A 20,616-nucleotide genomic window follows, 5' to 3' on the forward strand; every position below is an offset into this window, starting at 1 on the left:
CCTGCATCATCATCATCATCATCATCATCATCATCATCATCAATTTATTATTTACACCCCGCCCATCTGGCTGGGTTTCCCCAGCCACTCTGGGCAGGTCCCAATAGAATATTAAAAACACAATAAAACATCAAACATTAAAAACTTCCCTAAGCGGGGCTGCCTTCAGATGTCTTCTAAAAGTCAAATAGTTGTTTCTTTCCTTGAAATCTGATGGGAGGCTATTCCACAGGGCGGGTGCCACCACCCAAAAGGCCCTCTGCCTGGTTCCCTGTAACAGGGAAGGGAACCGCCAGGGAGGGAGGGAACCGCCAGAAGGCCTTCACAGCTGGATCTCAGTGTCTGGGATGAACGATGGGGATGGGGATGGAGACACTCCTTCAGGTAGCCTTCAGGTAATCAAGGACTTCTTTGTGGGGCAGAATGGCTAGCTCCACAACAATGGAAGGTCCGTCTGAGAGTTAATGGGATCTTGAGGAAGCTCTAAGAGGGGGTGGAACAGCAGCCTGTTTAAAAGCGACAGCTGGGTGCCTGACCGGGCATTTCCTCCCTTATCTTCCCCTCTGTGCCTCCTACAGTTCAGTGCCTTTCACAGAGGGTCTTGAGGGCAGCTGGTTTACAGGGAAGGGATTCAACTTTTGATACTGTAAAATACAATGTGAGAATAGTTCAGTTGGTAGAGCATGAGACTGAGGGAATCAGTTTGTGCCCCTCATTGGGCAAAAGATATAGCAGAGGGTTGGACTAGATGACTCTCATGGTCTCTTCCAACTCTACAATATTATGAGTCTATTAAATAAAAGGAGCAATCAAAATACAATTAAAAATCAATGTGAATGTTTAATATGATCAATATGCCAACTCCCACCTGTGGCCACAAATCCACAGAAACATGTTGTGGACCTAAATAAAGCTTGTAGACCACAGTTTGGGAACCCATGCATTAAAGTTTACTGAATGAATTAAACTAGGAATAATAAATATAATAATTCTGTTCTGTACAAGTTGCACTATTTCCACTGTTATTTAATATAAATGGTATCAATAAAACTGTTCCTCATTCATACTTTATTAATTTCACCACCAATGATACCACACTGCAAGGGAAGCCTTGCTGCCTTCCTTGACGGATAGCACTTCACAGCTACTCTGTCAAACTTGGGCCAATGTACGATGGCAGTATTATAAATTGACTTTAGAATGGCTTTCTATTAATAGAGGAAGAAATGGCAAACAAGAGATCCTGAATCCCGCGAGTCGCACATTGTCAATTCCATAGCGCTTCCCAGCCAAGCCTTTCCAAATTGCTCTGCAACCAAAACAGAATTCATACTCACCTTTGTAAACATTTAATTGTTTTTGACATCCATCTAAGTTCCTGTATGATTATCTAGCAAACCTTTCCAAAAAAACCCACTCTGACTCACATCCACATTTAAACACAAGAGCAAGTACAACAATCACATATTACTATTTAAAAATAATAATTTTAAAACTGAGCTGAGGGTTATTATTAATTTCTATCCCACCTTTCACTCAAGGAGCTCAATTCAGTGTGCATGGTCCCCCCTCCCCTTCCCTGTTTTTACCCTAATAACAATGGCTTGCTCTATTATTAGGCAAAGTGAGGCAATTGCCTCGAGGGCATCATGAAAGGGCAGCAAATTGGTAATGCAAGGGAAATGCACTTGTGGGATTCTCTTCCAAGTGCCAAAATAACTTGTCTAGCTTTGCATAAGGTAAAGGGTAAAGGGACCCCTGACCATTAGGTCCAGTCGTGGCTGACTCTGGGGTTGCAGCGCTCATCTCGCTTTATTGACCCAGGGAGCCGGCATACAGCTTCTGGGTCATGTGGCCAGCATTGACTAAGCTGCTTCTGGCAAACCAGAGCAGCACATGGAAACGCCGTTTACCTTCCCGCTGGAGCAGTACCTATTTATCTACTTGCACTTTGACGTGCTTTCGAACTGCTAGGTTGGCAGGCGCAGGGACCAAGCAATGGGAGCTCACCCCGTCGCGGGGATTCGAACCGCCAACCTTCCGATCGGCAAGTCCTAGGCTCTGTGGTTTAACCCACAGCACCACCCACGTAGTAGCTTTGCATACTATACACCATTTTCAGCTCTGCCTCAGGCAGCAAAATATCTTGGTGGGTTAGGCTGAGAAGTAGTGACTGGCCCAAAATCACTTTCATGGCTCGTGGAGATTTGAACATGGGTTTCCCTGATCCTAGAGTCTGCCACTCTTAAGCTCTTGGTTCTGAAACACATTTTCTTTGAGGTATGGCCCATTTATTTCAGTGGGAGGTTCCTCAAATTTCAGCCCTTTTTAATTCAAAGAATTCAGGATGGTGGGGGGTTTTTTAACCCTTGTCTTCCCTTTTATTGAACCCTTGTCTCGCAGATGCTGATGAAAGCAATGACATTGTTAATGGGCTCAGAATGAGCATGTCGTGTCATCTGATATCATGTCCTACATCAACTCTGTTATACTGGAGGCAGTAGGCATGCTGTTACCCACTAGCCTGTTAGTAATGTTAGTTTGTTTGGTTCATTAAAATGATTTCTTAGATTTGCACTGTGCCTTGCTCCATTTATTTTGATCAAAAACCATCTCTCTCTTTTAAACAACAACAACATATTCTTAGTGCCTGACAAAATCTTGATCATATAGTTAAAACCAATAAACTAAAGGCTGAATAAACAATGGAAAAACATGTAGCATGGAGTTGCTACAGTATCATAAACAAATGGCCTTTTCTCATTTGTAACTACTGCACGTTGATTCTATGGCTAGGAGGGCGCAGTTGGTAGCACCATCCAGCCTGACTCTAGAGCTCGCAAAAGAGAAACAAACACATTATGGAAAAGAGATGAGCACCACACAGTGGTTCAAGACAGGAAATGCATTGCTTGAGACTGCAGGAGAGTTATCTATCTATCTACACCACTATTCATAGAAAATATCATAGCAGCTTACAATAATAGTACATAAAACTATATAGAAAAGTTAAAATCAGAAATCAGATAGCTATTGTGAACAGATGTATTCTTAATTACCTGCATATTCCTGACAGAACAGAAAAGTCTGCAGCATGCACTTAAACAAAAGGCAACTGCTGAATCTCCATTTGCAGAGTATTCCACAAGTCTGAGCCAATGACACTCAAGGCTTGGTTTCTTCTTGTGAGCCTCTCCAACTTGGGGAATGACCAACGACACTCCTCCAGTGATCTCCAATGACTAGGGTATAAGTGTTCAAGCAGCTACTGGGGTACCTAGGACCTACGTTTTTCAAGGCTTTGTGAATTAATGCAAAGACCTTGATCCTGACTTGGTAGTAGGCAGCTTGTGTATAAGTTTAAACAATGGTATCACATGTTCTTGGCCAGATCAGCAGTCTCTCCACCACTTTCTGCACCAGCTGGCACTGTCAAGCCAGACCCAGGGGAAGCCCCACATAGAGCACATTACAGTGGTACCTTTGGATACGAATTGAATTCATTCCAGGGGGTCCAGGGGGTCCGTGCATACCCCGAAAACTTCGTATCCAAAGGTGCCTGCTCTGCATAGGCGCGCGGGTTGGTAGTCCGCTTCTGTACAGGTGCAGCCGCCGAAAACCTTCCCATTACTTCCGGGTTCGCCTCATGCGTATCCTGAAGAATACACAACAAGAGCGGTACATAACCCGAGGTTCCACTGTACAGTACCCAGCCCTGAGATTAAGGTAAAGGTAAAGGACCCCTGGATGGTTACATCCAGTCAAAGGCGACTATGGGGTTGCGGTGCTCATCTCACCTTCAGGCCGAGGAAGCCAGTGTTTTTCCACCGACAGCTTTCTAGGTCATGTGGCCAGCATAACTAAACTGCTTCTGGTGCAATGGAACACCGTGATAGAAACCAGAGCGCACGGAAACACTGTTTACCTTCCTGCCACAGCAGTACCTATTTATCTACTTGTACTGGTGTGCTTTCGAACTGCTAGGTTGGCAGGAGCTGGGACCTGTAATGCATCAAAAATACAGTAATGCATCAAACATTAAAAGCCTGGTTCCCTGTAACAAACAATTTATTTTATTTATGAATCACTTCCCACAAAACGTCCCAGTGATCTTTTTTTAAAAAAACCCAAACAATACAAACATCAACAATAAAAGCATCTATCCAAACATTTTCAGAGCCAATGCAGACTGGGATAAGAACCAGGCAGAGGGCCTTCTTGGTGGTGGCACCTGCCCTGTGGAACGCCCTCCCATCTAATGTTAAGGAAATAAACAACTATCTGACTTTTAGAAGACATCTGAAAGCAGCCCTGTTTAGGCAAGTTTTTAATGCTTGCTCTTTTAACAGAGCCCCTTCCATTTCTCTTCCCGCTTTGCTGGAGAAGCGCTGCACAGAAAGAGAGAGAACATTTTTTTTCTTGTTCTCCTCCTCTAAAGCTAGGTGCGTCTTATAGAGTGAAAAAATACGAACATTTCAATCTCTTGATTTCTCCTTATGCATCCTCTTTTTGTGTTTGGCTTTATGTGAGATAATGGCAACTTTTGAGTTAAAATATTCCCATGGATGTGAGTGGGGAATCTTCACGATCCTCTTCATACAAATTTAAGCTTAAACCTCTTTTGCTTGATTGCTCATTCTCTTTTTCTTTTTTTCAGACAGAATCCAGAACCATACACAAAACATTCAAAAATAAGACTTGGTACGCCCTCTGCTGCCTCTTCATCAGTACTAAAGTCTGCATCTAGAAATCTATTATTCCACAGACTGACATCAGAAAAGTCACAGGAAAAAATGTTTGCTGCTACACACAGCTCTGCATGTGGTCCAGTTCTGAAAAGTCCATGGATGATAGTGAAAAGTGTCCAGGATTTATGCATAATGATGACTGCGAAGCAATCTGATCAACTTTATATTTAAATTGTATTTTTAATTTGCAATCCTGAGCTCCTTGAGGAGGAAGGGCTGGATATAAATTCAATAAATTCAGTAACTTGATAACTGTCTAGGGCTGTTGGAAAGGGAGAATTCTTTATACATCACCTTTAACTGCAAAACTCTCAAGGTGGCTTTCATTGATGAAATGGGAAAATAAATATATGTTCCATCATCATTATTATTATTATTATTATTACTCCCTGCCCATGTGGCGGGTTTTTCCTAGCCACTGTGGGCAGCTTACAGCATATCTAAAAACATAATAAAAATATCAAGCATTGTCTTGTTGTCAATCAATGGATTGACAACATGACAATGCTTGCAACATATGAACAGATTGCTTATAGACGCAGACTTTGTTTCAACAAATATATTGGAAAAACCAGGAACCAAAAAGAAGGAATAAAATGGACAGTTCTACCAATGAAGGGAAGTACTAGGTAGAGTTCCCCAAAGCTCAGTATTGGGACCTATGTTTTTTAATTTGTTCATAAGTGATCTAGAGTTAGGTAAAGGTAAAGGGATCCCTGACCATTAGGTCCAGTCGTGGCTGACTCTGGGGTTGCAGCGCTCATCTCGCTTTATTGGCCAAGGGAGCCAGCGTACAGCTTCTGGGTCATGTGGCCAGCATGACTAAGCCGCTTCTGGCAAACCAGAGCAGCACACGGAAACGCCGTTTACCTTCCCGCCGGAGCGATACCTATTTATCTACTTGCACTTTGATGTGCTTTCGAACTGCTAGGTTGGCAGAAGCAGGGACCGAGCAACCGGAGCTCACCCCGTCACGGGGATTCGAACCACCGACTTTCTGATCAGCAAGTCCTAGGCTCTGTGGTTTAACCCACAGCACCACCCGCATCCCTTGATCTAGAGTTAGGGATGAGCAATTTGTATTAATTTGGTAATGATTTGTTAAAATTATGGAAAACCAATAAAAAAATAATTGGCAAAAAAGAGAGTTAGGAATGAGCAGGGACGTAGTTCAAGCAGCTCAAGGAGCTACGTAGCTAAGTTTCCTCATGATAATAAAATGTTCAGGGTGGTTAAAACAAAAAAGGATTGTGAATAGCTCCAAAAGGATCTCTCCAAGCTGAAAGAATAGGTAGAAAATGGCAAATGCAATGAAATGTAAGCAACTGTAAAGTGATGTGTATCAGGGCAAAAAATCTTAATTTCACATATATGTGCATGGCGTCTGAACGGACAGTGATTGACTAGGTGTGAGACCTTGGATGTCAGCAGTGTGTGACAACTGTAAAAAGGGCAAATTACATGCTAGGATCATTGGGAAAGGAATTTAAAATAACGCTGTCAACACCTTAACGCCATTATACTAATCTATGGTGCAACTGCACTTGGAATGCTGTGTACAGTTCTGACAGTACACTTCAAAAACATTATTGCAGAGCTGGAATAGATGCAGAAAAGGGCAACCAAACTTATCACGAAGCACCTTCCACTGACTGACCCAGAACTGACATACAATCTCAGCGATGCAGCCCAATCGTAGTCAGAAATAGGTAGGTCTGAAATCACGTCGGTTGTGTGTGGTGAGAGCATTCTCGCGAGACGTGACACGAAGTCGAAGTTGCTATGTTTTCATAGCGCGGGGAAAGGAAGAGGGGAAGTTTGCTGCGCATGCGCCGCTGCTAAATTAGCTGTAACGTTCATTCACTTGACCGGAAAGGGAAAAGAGGACTGTTGAACAAATGTTGTAGAGAACGAAGGTGCACATTTGACGCCTCCACTCTCTCCAAAACAAACCGACCCGAAGGAGCAAGCGCCTGCCAAAAGCTTATTGGAAATACGCTTTGACATGGTAGTTTCAAGTGGCTGGTCTTCTGCTGAGCCATACATAAAGGGCAGAAAAGCGCGACCTTCCTTGTTAGTGTCCCTCACTGACGGAGGAGTGCCCGTCGTGCCGAATTTCTGCCTACGCGGCGGCAAGAGTTCAACGAGCAAAGCTCCGCGCCCCCCAACAAAATAACCGCGTGCTTGGAAGCCTCGGCCAATCTCGGAGAACGCGCTGCGACCACACGGCCCGTCTTAACTGAAGGCTGCTTTTACCTTTCTACTCACCTTGCCCCGCACATGGCGGACGCCCTCCAACAAGTGCTCGGGAGCCGGAAGTCGCGATAGGGAATGTGAGCTGCCGCCCTTTCCTCGCGGGCAGCCGTTTCCTTCCGTCGACGCGTCGCTGCTGGGGCCAGTCGGCTTCATGGCGGCCACGGGCGAGGCGAGCGCTGGGGTGGGAGCGGGACAGGGCCGCAGGAGAGCCTATGTGAAGGTAGGCGCCGGAGGAGGAGCGGGGAAGCCGTAAAGCTTTTGCGAGGATAATGCTATTTCCCCACGTGCGCGTGATTTTAACGACACGGGGAACGTTGGGAGTCGCTAATACGCTAGATTTGTTAGCGCTGCTTATCCTGCTGTGCTTTTAATTTGTCGCAGTTATACGCCGCCTTTTGTTCCAAGGAGCTCAAGGCTTTGCACATGGTTCTCCCCCATTTCATCCCCTCAACAACCCCGCGAGGTAGGTCACCCACTGAGCTGCACGGCTGAGCGGGGACTCGAACCCAGGCCTCCCCCCCAAGTCATAGACCTGCGCTGTAACCATTGCGCCATACGGGATCTCGAACGGCTTTGAGTTTCTCCCCGCCCCTATTTATTGTTGCCCTCGCAACAATCTTGTGAGGTAGGTTAGGCAGTGAGATGTTACCAGGAATGCACAACTAACGCAGAGAAAGATGCATATACAATAAATATATAAAGATGCATCTACAGTGTGTGTGTAGAAATGCACGCGTGTGCTTTGAAATAAAAAAAAGTTAAATGCTCTACTGGTTCTTTTTCACACAGAATGTTCCCTGGAACATAACTTTCCCCCCTGTTAATTCATAACTTGGAAAATAGCCTTGATTGGGTTCTGTGGTAAATTGGGAAAAGTTAACCAAAGGTAGAGACTGAGGTTATGTAGATGGAACTTGACTGTTTTGACATATCCTCAGTCAATAAGTTTTCAGACTTGAAGGTAGGCTTGCCACTGTCACATTCAGTTGTTTTTGTGCATTTTCCGCTAGTTTCTCATGTTTCGCAAAACAGACTGTAGCAAAACAGACTCTAGCAATATATACATGTGTGATATTTTGAGTGTGAAAATCACAGGCCCTTTAAATATATGAAGGAAATACTGTATTGCCCCAAATATAAGCCGCACCTTTAAAATTGGAGGGGGGGAATACCCAAATATAAGCCAGTATGTTCCTGACTGCATGGGGGGGGGTGGTTGCGTCTGGCTGCCTTTCCCCTTCCTCACTCTCTCCCTTCCCAGCCTTGGGGGAGAGGATGGGGGACTATGTACAGGCACTGTTTTACCCGCGTTCCTGGCTGCATACCATAAGATTGTGAATGTAAGCTGCGCTTTAACTTTTCAGGGTCGGAATTTGGGGGGAAAGGTGAGGCTTATATTCAGGCCGATACAGTGTATAGTTGTCTAAATCTCTTAGAAAGAGACTGGGCCTTCATTTGAGTAGACAAATGCTTCAAGCTGTTTTAGTCAATTTAGCCACATCACTTTTGTGGGACTAATATGAGAGCCAGTCTGCATTTGTAGTTCTACTAAATACCACATTTATACATTAGAGATGTGCTAACTATAAATGTGAAAAACTCAGGAAACATTGATACTTCTAAACTGCTTAAAAGCCACCTTGGCAATTAAGCAGTATATAAATTAAATAGTAAATTACAGCTCTTTGAGTGTACATTTGGTCGCAAACCCAGTTTTGTGCCATGCAACCTGTAGCTTTGCGGAGATGATAGGAAAATCATCCAAACAGGCCAGTCCCTTGTGTTGAGGAGCCTATTTTTGTTCCTCACCTACACCATTACATTTTCATAGCAATTGAACTACTGATACCAGACCAGGACTAGTGCCACAGTAATTTAAAGCACTCCGGCTGCAGTACAAAAAGCAAAAATCTGTATGCAGCTATATGTTCTATTAGGATTGCCTCTTTGTGTTATAAATTCATGTGCTTTATGTGCTTTCTGTATTTTGTAAAACTTTTTGTATATGTAATATCTTCTTTGCTTTAATATGTGCTGTAGCACGTTTGCCATAATTGCTGGCTTCTAGGTTACCTTTAGGCATATGACCAGAGGTACAATCAGTAATCAGTGGAGAGCTTCTCCCTTCTTTCCCCTTTTCTTGGTGTCTTATGATCGCCTGGTTCAGAGCTGTTTGCAGGAGTTTTCCTTTCTTCTTCTGAGCATTCTCTCAATTCTACTGCATTCTCTAAATGTGACCTTGGTAGGGTCCAGATGATGGGTTTATACATATTTGAACAGTGCTTTGTTACTGCTGATTATTGTACCAGCCAGTAGCAGTATGTTAAAAGTACCTCTGAGCACATTCAGAGTCTGTTTCTCTTTCTGCTGAACAAGTGCAGTTTGCCTCAAGAATGAAAGAAAAGCTTATAGGGCAGGTGACATAAACTGTTTGGGCCCTGCGCTTCTTTCTTATAAGAAACTGAATGCTGCTGCTACCTCCATTACAACTATACAGTGCAGAACTAAATAACGTAACCTCCCTCACACAAAAATTCCACTCTCGATACATGGTGCCAGCGAGTCAGCAATGCTGTCTTCCAAGATAATATCCCCAGTAGAGCAGATGGGAAACCTGTGACCCCTCCAAGTCTTGTTGAACTGTAACTTCCATCTTCTGCAACTACTACTACTACTATTATATTTGTTTATGCTCCGCCTTTTCCCCCTGACAGGGGCTCACAGATAAAATAAGAGCAACTAAAAATGGGGGGTGGGGTCATTAAAAAATTAAACATTAATAGAACTAAAACTATGGATGGGCAATCGCAGACAATCACAACAAAAACAGTGTGGTACCCATCTCCTCATTACAAACTGTCAGTTTTCAAAAGCATGCTGAAACAAGGTGTCTGGCAGGAGGACTCCTAAGAGGGAGCCAGTCTAACTTCTCTTGGGAGGGAGTTCAAACTCTGAGAACAGCCACCGAAAAGGCCCTAGCTAGGGCTGATAGGTATTGTAGTCCAGCAACATACTGAAGGCCACAGGTTATCCATGCCCTGCTGTGTAGGGATTAAGCAGACCCATTCACTCTCATCCTCTATCCCCACCCCTTTTCCATATTTTATTTTGCAACTTGTATTCAATGTTCCATGGCCCTTAAATCCTCATTAGGCTGAGTGGGTTGGAATTGTTCCCTTTGGGGTTTTTTTGTTTTGTTTTTTAATGTTTTGCTTGACTCCTTTGCTGTAGGCCTTTTCACTTCTGTGACACTCCCATGTGCTTAATTTCTGAAGTGGAGAGCCTTTTCTACTTATGTAGGCTCCTCATGTAATATAGAACTCTAATCTCCCATGGTTGATAAATGTGCAGAGGAAAAAAAACTCCTGAGTAGTTACTATATGTCTGATTCCTGGTTCATTAAACTCCTTCCCCCCTCTCAGTCTGCTATCAACAGTCTGTAATTCTAGGAATTGTCAGGCCATTTTGCAGTTTAAAAATATTTTTCTTAGTGTTGAAATGTATATACTTGCTTGGGGAGATTCCCTTGAGTATGTAGAAACAACTGATTTTTATTTATTTATTTATTTATTTATTTATTTATTTATTTTGATGGCCCAGTTGTGCTCCCAAACACATAGGTATTTGATCACTTGTGCTCACTATTGGAACAAGTGGGAGCTGCAACAAAAGGTTGCAGTGTAAAGCTAGCCAGTCAAGTCCTGTTCCAAGATGCTCATGTGAAAGTTCAAATATAATGCAGAACTTAAAGCAGTTGCGGAAAAGGATTAAAAACTGTATCAACTGCCATGTGAATGCAGCCTTAGTCAGTGGATGCATTGACCAGTTTAGCACCCTGACCCAGCCCCCTGCTTCCCAACGCACTCACTCTTCAACATGTATCGTAAACTAATTTAATTTAATTTTGTTTTTATTTAAATTCTGTTTTTTCATCAAAAGGTCCTTCAGTCAGCCTCACTAAAAATAATACAATTACATACTGTATCATAAAAAATATTTCAAAGTAGTCAATAACAGTGCATTTGAAAGAAATATATCCCATTTATAGCAGCAGAAAATATGACTCTTAATATGTTCAACATCCATAAAGCCTGCCAGAAGAGAATGGTCTGGCCACCTATAAAAATATTTCATTGAGCTAGTGAGAATTTTTCCAAGCATCATCATCCCAAGTGCCTTGCTAAAAGTTGTCGCTTGACTGCTCATTTTCCCTGCAGCTCACTTCCCTTGTCTCTGCTGGCACTCATTCCTCTTTGCTCCACAGTGAAACTCCTATGCTCCAGAGATCATGGGTGCAACTTGACAGTTGCATTATTTTTCTAGCTGTGATCTCCCTATTTTCCAAGGCAAAGATAGCTAGACTAGTACTGTAGAGGGTGAAAGGGAGGAGGCAGCTGTGCTGGGTAGGGTGCAGAAGTAAGTTTGCTACAGTTTGCAATTTGGTTAGTTTCATAGGAATAACTGCCAGGAAAGTTGACATGTGACAAATAGCATCTGTCACCTTAGAGCTAATTCCTACAAATGCTTCAGCATTTATATGATCCCAAAGTGGTCAAAAGAATACCCATGCACAATAAAGAATCTGAACCCTTTTGGTATTGTGTGCTAATGCACACTCGCCTGAGCCTTTCAATTGTGTTGAAGCGTTTGTGGAGTTTGTTCCACCCTGGTTTTGCCTTGGGTGGTTGATGAAGACCGCATGATGCCATGCTAAAGAACACTGAACAACTCAAACACAGAAGAATCTGTCCATTAAAAATGGAATTGTAGAAGTGTAGAATTACAAGCCTGTTCTCCAGAATGGAAAACGTAATCCTGAATTTGCTGATATTTCTCCTCCTACTCTTTCATCTTGTTACCCTGTCCTGCTGCTGATGGTGTAGTGCCTTCTCCCTTTTAAAAAATTCTTTCTGTAAACACCAGCAGTTGTTGCTTGCTTGATTTCTAGCACCACCTGCCATGGTTTTAATGAGCATTTCATAGGGCATCAGCAGTTTAGCTTAGTTTCACGCCAACAGCAAATTAATGTAATATTCTTGCCATCTTCTGTTCTTACTAAAATTTGCTGCTACCCTACCTTTCTTTAAATGTGAGCAAAACTGAAGTACCAGATGTTGCAGCATTCATCATGGTAAAATATTGCCAGTAACAACATTACTCAAATCTTGATCCTGTCATTTTAAGCAGGGTCTGACAGCAGAAAACAGTTTTGTACATCTGTTTCTCTATCCCAAATGGGACGAGGTCTTCAAACCAGTAAGATAATTTTTTGAAAACAAGCAATGTTCTATTGGAATTTGTGGTGAATTTGTGGGAACTTAAACATACCATTAAAAGCCTAAGTTCAGTGTTTAGCTGCAGAAGTGAAATGCTTGCAGAGGTGGGAACATGTTGCTCCCTGTGACATGTTGCTGCGAAGGCTTGAGCCTGAAAAGAGAATGCAAAATGCAATATTTCTTAAGAAGTAAGACAAGAAAAATGATAGTGTCTCCAGCTGAAGCATCCGGGACTTTTGAGAGCAATTCCATCATGCCCTCTTGAAAAATCTGCTCTAGAAGATCAGGAGGCATTCAGTGCAGTGTGAGAGGCTGCAGCCTGAAGAGAAATTTGGTACAGAGCATGTGCATAATAAGCACAGTGTTCTTTGAATTTTGGCCTCTGAAATTAGTTGAAACAAATGCCATATCTGTGCCAATACTAGAAGATGTCTTAAAAATGATCCTAGTTCTGAGTAAAATCTCAGTTTGGCCTTTTGAAAAACTAGTTCGAACCATGGATGGACACATGCACATGTATGACTCATGGAGATGGAAAACAGCAGGGGATTTTAATTTTTTTTGCTGCTCTGATTTGGAGCTTGTCTGCAAAATTTAGATATCTGCAATGTTTCTACTTGCTTAATAGCTTCTGCATATATGCTTTGCTTCCGTTATTCTCCTTGCAAATTACTGGCTTTTCCTTCCGCTTGAATATGAACTGCATTAGAAAATCTTCATAAAAACTTTCTTTAGGATGCTTCCCTCCTCCTCAATTAAAATAGATAATGGATGTGGTATGAAGGTGCATCTCTAATGTGGGAATACTCCTGTGTGTATCTTCCTAGCATAGTCAGAATAGCGTGTATGAGATGCCTCGTACAAAGACACATGTTTCAGCTTCTTCTGTCTACAAATCTTAAATTTTACACAGGAAGATTTCAAGAGATGGGCTTGAGAATACTTTCCCAAGGACATCTACTAGACTACTACTATCAGTATAATTTTTATGTTTAAATCATGCCCTGAGGTTTTGAAAACATTAAGATTGTTGCATCAGATCTGTTAGTAGACCCTAGGTAGAACCTTGATTTTTGAATTTTTAAACAACTTGACATTTTTTGGTTTTGGACAAATGAAGTTGAACTTATTTTCTGGAAAGCTCTGGATTCATAATGCCAACAGTCACACTAATACAGATAACTGTTATTGGTTTGGCAGTCTTACCAGTGAGCAGCCTTTGAGGAAGTCAGTGCCACTGTAGCTCTTAAAGTACCCTTTCATTGGCAAGGGACGCCAGTCCATCTGGCTTAACTCTCAACTAGGCTAAGCTTCCTTTCGTATCCACTTCTTGAGGCTAGTACAGACTTGTCCTAGCCACTTGCATTCCTTTGGTCTCCATATCAAAAACTTCTTAAATGGTATGGCAGTTGCATTGACATGCCTACGCCTATCATGGAAGCTGCTGTACTCTGGATGCCAGTTTTTACCCATATTAATGCATTCTGGTGGCAGAGGTTTTGTACAAAATCTTATGGCTGCCTACAGATCATAAGACAAAGGCAAAAGTTGCCTGCACAATCAGCTGCATTGTATAGTTCAACTGAATCCTTGAAGATCCATATTAGGTTTGCTTTTATTTCGGGTCTAGTTGAAAGTAAAGGTATGCAGCATGAATCTCATTTCCTTCACTGCTTTCTCCAGGCTAATCGTAACAGCTGCTAAGGACGACAAAGACAAACTGTAGACAATCAAATATATTGTACTGGTCAAGTAAAATGGATCCATGTTCAATAGGAAATCAGCTGCAAGCTAGCAGCGATTGCCATAAAACATACTTTACCTGTCACACTGGATTCAAGACTAAACAAGAACTATCATCAACTGATCTGTTACTCCTTCAGCTTAGGACTGGGATAACACTTTCAGAGAACGATACAATCTGCTTCCATCATGCTAAAGTTTACCTTGATAGGTATGAAGACTTGCAAAAGTCATGCTGTGATCCTTTTAATATGCACAAAAAGCTTTCAAGGAAAAACTTGCATGCAATTGACATAGACGATGCAACTGTTCTAAGTGCCAAGTTTGGACGGCAGTTTATACCTGGCTGGAAACTTTGTCAAAAATGTACACAGATAATAAATGGAAGTGCAGAGGTTGATTCTGAAGACCGTCAACGAAGGAGACTTGATTCAGACGTATGTATATGGGATAATTTTTTTCACCTATCTGTTGGACTTAGGCTTCAATCTTATGCACACTTACCTGAGAGCAAGCCCCAGTGAAAATGCTGTTCCTTAATTCTAAGTAATTGTGCCTGTGGGTTAGGCTGTACTTAACATAGAGCATCACTAAGATAAGGAAAGGAAAGGGGACCCCTGACCATTAGGTCCAGTCGTGGCCGACTCTGGGGTTGCGGTGCTCATCTCGCTTTATTGGCCAAGGGAGTCTGCGTACAGCTTCCGGGTCATGTCGCCAGCATGACTAAGCTGCTTCTGGCGAACCAGAGCAGCGCACGGAAACACCGTTTACCTTCCTGCTGGAGCAGTACCTATTTATCTACTTGCACTTTGATGTGCTTTTGAACTGCTAGGTTGGCAGGAGCAGGGACCGAGCAACAGGAGCTCACCCCGTCACGGAGATTCGAACTGCCGACCTTCTGATCGGCAAGTCCTAGGTTCAGTGGTTTAACCCACAGCGCCACCCGCGTCCCCCCATCACTAAGATAGCTATTATTAATTTATTAATTAATTAACCCTCAGGTACTAATGGTATGCTAAATACTGTGCAATTTCCACATGTGTGGTCATCACTTGATAAGTGCAACATGAAGAATTATGTGAAACAGCCATCGTTAATCAAAACTTAACAAAAGGCACTCTGATATAACCTCACGTAATCTCAAATGTAGTAACTGGCAATAGAGCATTAATACATCTAGCTGCAGTTCCTCACATGTTATATTATGAATATATGTATGAATGTGCCCTAAGCAAGTCTAACGTGATTAATGTGGAAGAGAGCAGGGCTTGACACTAGAATGGTGAAACTGAGTAGAAGTGGATTAATTCATAGACATGTATAAAAGTTGGAACCACAGCAGTCTTTGGGGAACAATGAGGTCTAATCTACACATACAACAGAGCAAAGTGTAGGAGTTCTGATGGGATTGAATCGATATCATTCTTCTCCCTTAGAACTTATTTCATCACTTGATGGGGGGGTATCTATTCCTAGCAATAAAAAGCAGCATGATGGTAGATGTACTTTGAAATGGAAGTTATTCTCCACTCTTCGTCTAATGAAAACATACAGCAGTTAATTTTTTAAAAGGTGAGGTCAAGAGTGAACTGAAAATATGTCCTGTTTACTTATTAAATAGGCTTTCACTATTTCTGTTTCCATTAATTTGCACCATTAGATATATACTCATATCCCGCTTACCTGCTCCACAAGAAATTGCCATTGCTTTTTTACTTTACTTCCTAGTGTTACTGCCCGTTTAGAGAAACCTTACGAGTGGTCAGGTGGCTAAGATGTCATAAAATTAAAATACGTGTGTTGGGGGAGAGGGATGCTTTGTGCCACAGCATACAGCAACCACTTGTTAACATTTTTTGTATTAACCTGTAATAATCTTCCTTGACCAAGAGCAATTGCTGGTGGATACCCTGTTCATGTAGACAGGGATTGAGGGCATCTCAACCTTATCCCCCTTCATATTCATGAACTGAGCATTTGAAGGCAATGACACACAACAGAAAGGTTTTTTTACATTTGGCCCCAGCTTTGAGCCTCTTTTTATCTAAGAAGTGACAGCATTCTAAGTTGATTAGCAAGCCTCTGGCAGTGTATGCATTAAGCTTTGCATTAATAGTTCCAATGAAATTGTCTGTATCTGTTCAGGGACGTACAACTAAGGCCTTGAAGTCCTTACAGTTTGCTAATCCAGGACGACATTCTGAATTTGCTCCAGAAGCAAACAAAAGGGAAAAAAGAAGGCTGCAGACAAAAAGCACATCCAACAATTCAGACAGGTGAGCTCTTTCCCTCCGATGATTACATTTATCCTTGCTTTCACGCCCTTGGGGGAAAGTCTTTATTTGCATCTGGACCATGCTTCAAGTCTGCTTAAGTAGATAGAATCTCTTTTCATTCAAGTGCATAGAAATGGTGTGATAAAAATCCATTGTAAGGCATGGAAAAAACCTTGAAGAATAAAGAATTGCCACACAATAATGCTTTTGGAGCATCTGAATTAATCCACAGAATAGCTAAAAGGTGACTGATCCTGCCTTTTCTGTTCCAAAGTGGTTCTGAACAAATCAATTCTGTACTGAAGCAGGAAGGTGAATGTTGATTAGAGTTGTCCACAGCGTCAGTAGACTCCTTTCAGATATAACATGTGATCACACCTTAGATAGTAATGGTGCCCTTCCCCAAAATTAATGAACCCTAAAACATTCTGTCCACAGTTGCAAAGGGAAAGAGAAAGGAAACAAAATTGCATAGCCTATGGACAGATATGACAAGCTGTTGCACGGACAGACTCTGTCAACATGTTTCTATATGTAATGGTGCCTCCCTAGAACCTAAACTTGCCCGAAATTTATTGGCAGTCTCTGTGGCTAATGTATTGTATGGCTTTTGATTCTTGGCATAATATTAGCCAGAGCAAATTCACCTAAAAGTAGATTTAAACTGAATTGCCAGTGACTTAAAATGGAGTCCAGTGTTACAGACTGCTGTTAATTCTGCTTTCTCTCTCCTCCAGGCAACTCATACCAGCAAAGAGCAAAGTGTACGATAGCCAAGGACTTCTGCTTTATAGTGGGATAGACCTCTGTGACTGTCTTGATGAAGATTGCCTGGGATGTTTCTATGCTTGTCCCAAGTGTGACTCCAGCAAGTGTGGACCTGAATGCCGCTGTGATCGCAAATGGCTATATGAGCAAATTGAGATAGAAGGAGGAGAAATTATAAGGAATAAGCAAGCGGTATAGCTTACACGTTGAATTCAAGTAATGAGCGTACATGCCAAAGGTTTTCACTTACAAAAATGCATAAACTTTGTTCAGATTTCCAGTTAGCGTTTGAAGTGGTATATGAAAGTTGTGGCTCAGAGTTAATTTCCCCTTTTTGGCACCCTTACAAAAAAGATAATCTAGAACCTTATTAATGGGCAAGTGGATTAATCGGAACAGTATTATACATTTTGCACCATGTACTCTGTGGAAAAGATGCATTGCCCAAGCGTCTCCCCTCTTTTCACCTGGGAGTGTTGCCCATTTCAGAAATGTGACCACTGATTTCATCACTTTAATTGCTAGAAGCCATGAGCAGTATTAGCACATAGTAAATTTGTTATTTGATAATGATGTTACATGGTGGGTAGAAGATATTAATGACAGATAAAAGGCTTTTTGAGAAGATGGTACCACTTCAAAGAAAAGTATTGGACCACTTTGAAATATTTCCGTGTTTCTGTTTTTAATCTGGATACAAATCTGTCTTGTGTTTTCAACAGTATTTCACTGATGAGGAGAAAATAATAAACCAAAGATAGCATTTCTCAGGTAGCATTTCCATTATGGGTTTGTTATTTGAGAACTATATATTTGAGTCTCTAGGCAGTCAGACAGAATTTCTAGGATGAATGACAACAGAGTCCCATTTAGCCTTTAAGAATATGTGCAAGTTAATTATTTGAATTTGGACATTAGGAGCACAAATGGGGAACCAGGAGTAATGTGTTTTATATTGCAATCACCGATGCTCTGCATAAGGATATGTACAGAATTTATTTTCAGTAGCAATTAAAAGGCTGCATTTTCTTGCAGGGCCATTTTCATAGTTTTGACCCCATATGCAATAAGGAATTGTATCTGTGTAAATAAAATTTGCCCTCGAGCATAGATGACTTTCTATTTGAAATGATGGTTAGGTGGTAAAATGTGTAAGACTTAAAAAGTTCCTTTTAAGTATTATCCTAGGAGTTTTGTTTGACTCCGCCTATGTTCAGGAATTTCTCCTGTTACCTGTACTGTCCTAGGAAGGCAAATTGTGTCATGCAAAGCAAGAAAGCTGCATAGGAGCTAGTGGATGTTTGTCCCTAAATTCAGGAGGAGATGGAATTGAATCCAGAGCCCTGAACCTGGAGTTCCATGACTGCTCCGATGGGCCCACGTGCAACTACTCCCTTATTTGACACATAAATGTTTATTGAGGGGCCATGAGGTCTGAGAACATTGGAGTGTATCCAAGGAGCCTCTGGATTAAGTCAATTGCGTCTTTACAGTATTTGTATGCGTGCATTTATTTAGATATGTATAGAAACCATTTCATTATCAATTATGATTGCATTTTTTTACAATTTGCAAATGTCTGTACTTTAAAAGACTTAAGATTACACCTTTGCTGGGGCTGCATTATATCTGACTAAATTGGGCATTAGCAAATCATCTTGTAAAGAGAAATCCGCAGTAGGAATGGTTATTAAATTTAAAATTGCTTCACTTGGTATCTTTTTTTCAAAAAAGCATTTTTCTACCTAAATCAACTCCAAAGCCTCAGTATGCTGGTAGCTTTATTGGGACCAACCAAAATGTCACACAGTCATTTTCATCGGTCTTAATAAAAGTATTACCATACTGTGGTTTTGGGCTTTTTTCCCCTATTGTATGAATCAATACAGATTTAATTTTTTTTTTTAAATCCCGTAAAATAACTTTAGAATACTATGTGCAACTTTGCTTGACTTGATTGATTTCATATGTTATGTAGTAAAGTTCTTACAGCTATGTACAGAAAACTAGCCATCACCTAAAACTGTTTTTAGAGGCTGCCTAACTGCTGGCAAGTTATTTCAACAGATGGATTTTTTTACTCTCCCTGCAAAGTGGCATTCTGCAAAGCTTACAATAAAATAAAAGTACTTAAAGGGAAAAGTTTGGCACCTGCACAATAAGATACACATATATGGTTTTATCCAAAGCTGTCCAGGTACGAGCAGAACAGACTTTTAATCATGCAATCAGAGCTTCGCTCTTGCAGGCTCTCAAAATCTGCTCTGTGGGGTTGAGGAACCCCTGAGCAAATTTGTGGAATTGTAGAAAGGCGTAGAGGAAGAAGACATTATGCTGCATGAGCTCACTATCAGTTTAAAAATTTGGATACTGGCAGATAAATAGCTGCAAGTCACATTGCAGCATGCTGGAATATGAAATCCTCTTGAACTTAAATTTCTTAGTGTTGACATCTACTGGCACTAAAATAATGTGAAGCAGCAATGCAAATATTGTGTTTGTCTAATTTCTTCAACAAAAAATTGATCAAATTTACCCTCAAATGTTTAGACGTGTGTCTCAGCGCCTAATCTATTATAAAATGTTATACAATGTAATGACTAGTATGTATTGGTAATATATTTTTCTTTACATTTTGATACAGGTATGTATTGGTAATCTTCTCCAGATATTAACATTAATTAAACAGAGGTTGCAGTTCTGTGCACAGATACTTTGGTCAATTCCATGAATACTAACAGATAGTATGTACTGCATGCTGAAGTGATTAGTTATGCATAAAAACTTACTCCACTTACACTGAAACATTACTGCTAATACTAGACAGCTGCAAACGAAGATACACTATTGAGTAAATATCAGGTATTTTCTTTGTCAACTCACGTCTGAAGATTCCTATGTTTCTTATCATTTATCAAATCCTGTTAATAAATACATTTATTTGAGCCACATATTTAGTTCTATTATTCTTCTTTTTAAAGTTCATCCAGATAATGAAGAGTAAATATCTGAATACCTCTACTTTCTGTTAATTTACTTAGCCCAAACTTATTACAAAACAGAGGACTACTACTCATTCACTTTGTTTGTATGCCGCTTTTCCACCAAAAAATAAATAAATGCTCAAAGTGGCTCACAAAAAAGGAATGCATTTCAAACGGACACTACAAAAACAATTTAATAACAGCATAGCAAAATAACATAGTAACAGTTGCATAATAACAGCAAAATAATAACATGAAGAAACCACATTTCAATGCTATAAATATAACAATATTGACTTAAGCAACACAGCATCCAAAAGCAAAATTAACAAGGGGGCTTCACAGTTTTCCCTTAACTCTAGAAATACTCCTCCCATGATATTACTCATCACCTTATTCTCATGAACTTTGTGCCACTGTACAGTTAAAGAGACATGTGTTGTTGTTTAGTCGTGTCCGACTTTGTGACCCTATGGACCAGAGCACATCAGGCACTCCTGTCTTCCACCGCCTCCCGCAGTTTGGTCAGACTCATGTTTGTAGCTTCGAGAACACTGTCCAAACA

The 20,616-nt window shown here is 41.1% G+C and overlaps 1 protein-coding gene across 1 annotated transcript; it reads left to right on the forward strand.

Annotated features, from left to right (window-relative positions):
* The first annotated feature begins 6,637 nt into the window (after window positions 1–6,637).
* ARL14EP (ARF like GTPase 14 effector protein) lies at window positions 6,638–20,018 on the forward strand. Its single transcript, XM_083465608.1, has 4 exons — window positions 6,638–7,224; window positions 13,964–14,460; window positions 16,169–16,299; window positions 17,037–20,018. Exons 2-4 carry the CDS (start codon window positions 14,038–14,040, stop codon window positions 17,263–17,265), a joined length of 783 nt encoding a protein of 260 aa, XP_083321734.1. The 5' UTR covers window positions 6,638–7,224; window positions 13,964–14,037; the 3' UTR covers window positions 17,266–20,018.
* The last annotated feature ends 598 nt before the right edge of the window (window positions 20,019–20,616 follow it).

The sequence above is a fragment of the Podarcis liolepis genome, assembly GCF_965112155.1.
Source record: "Podarcis liolepis genome assembly, chromosome: 1".
NCBI classification, from domain to species: domain Eukaryota; kingdom Metazoa; phylum Chordata; class Lepidosauria; order Squamata; family Lacertidae; genus Podarcis; species Podarcis liolepis.

What these genes read in the sequence shown, in the direction of transcription:
- ARL14EP (XM_083465608.1), top strand. Translation starts at nt 14,038, where the DNA reads ATGGATCCATGTTCAATAGGAAATCAGCTGCAAGCTAGCAGCGATTGC. An exon ending in GAAGGAGACTTGATTCAGAC is followed by an intron (nt 14,461 to 16,168) that starts GTATGTATATGG and finishes GTATCTGTTCAG; the next exon opens with GGACGTACAACTAAGGCCTT. An exon ending in ACATCCAACAATTCAGACAG is followed by an intron (nt 16,300 to 17,036) that starts GTGAGCTCTTTC and finishes TCTCTCCTCCAG; the next exon opens with GCAACTCATACCAGCAAAGA.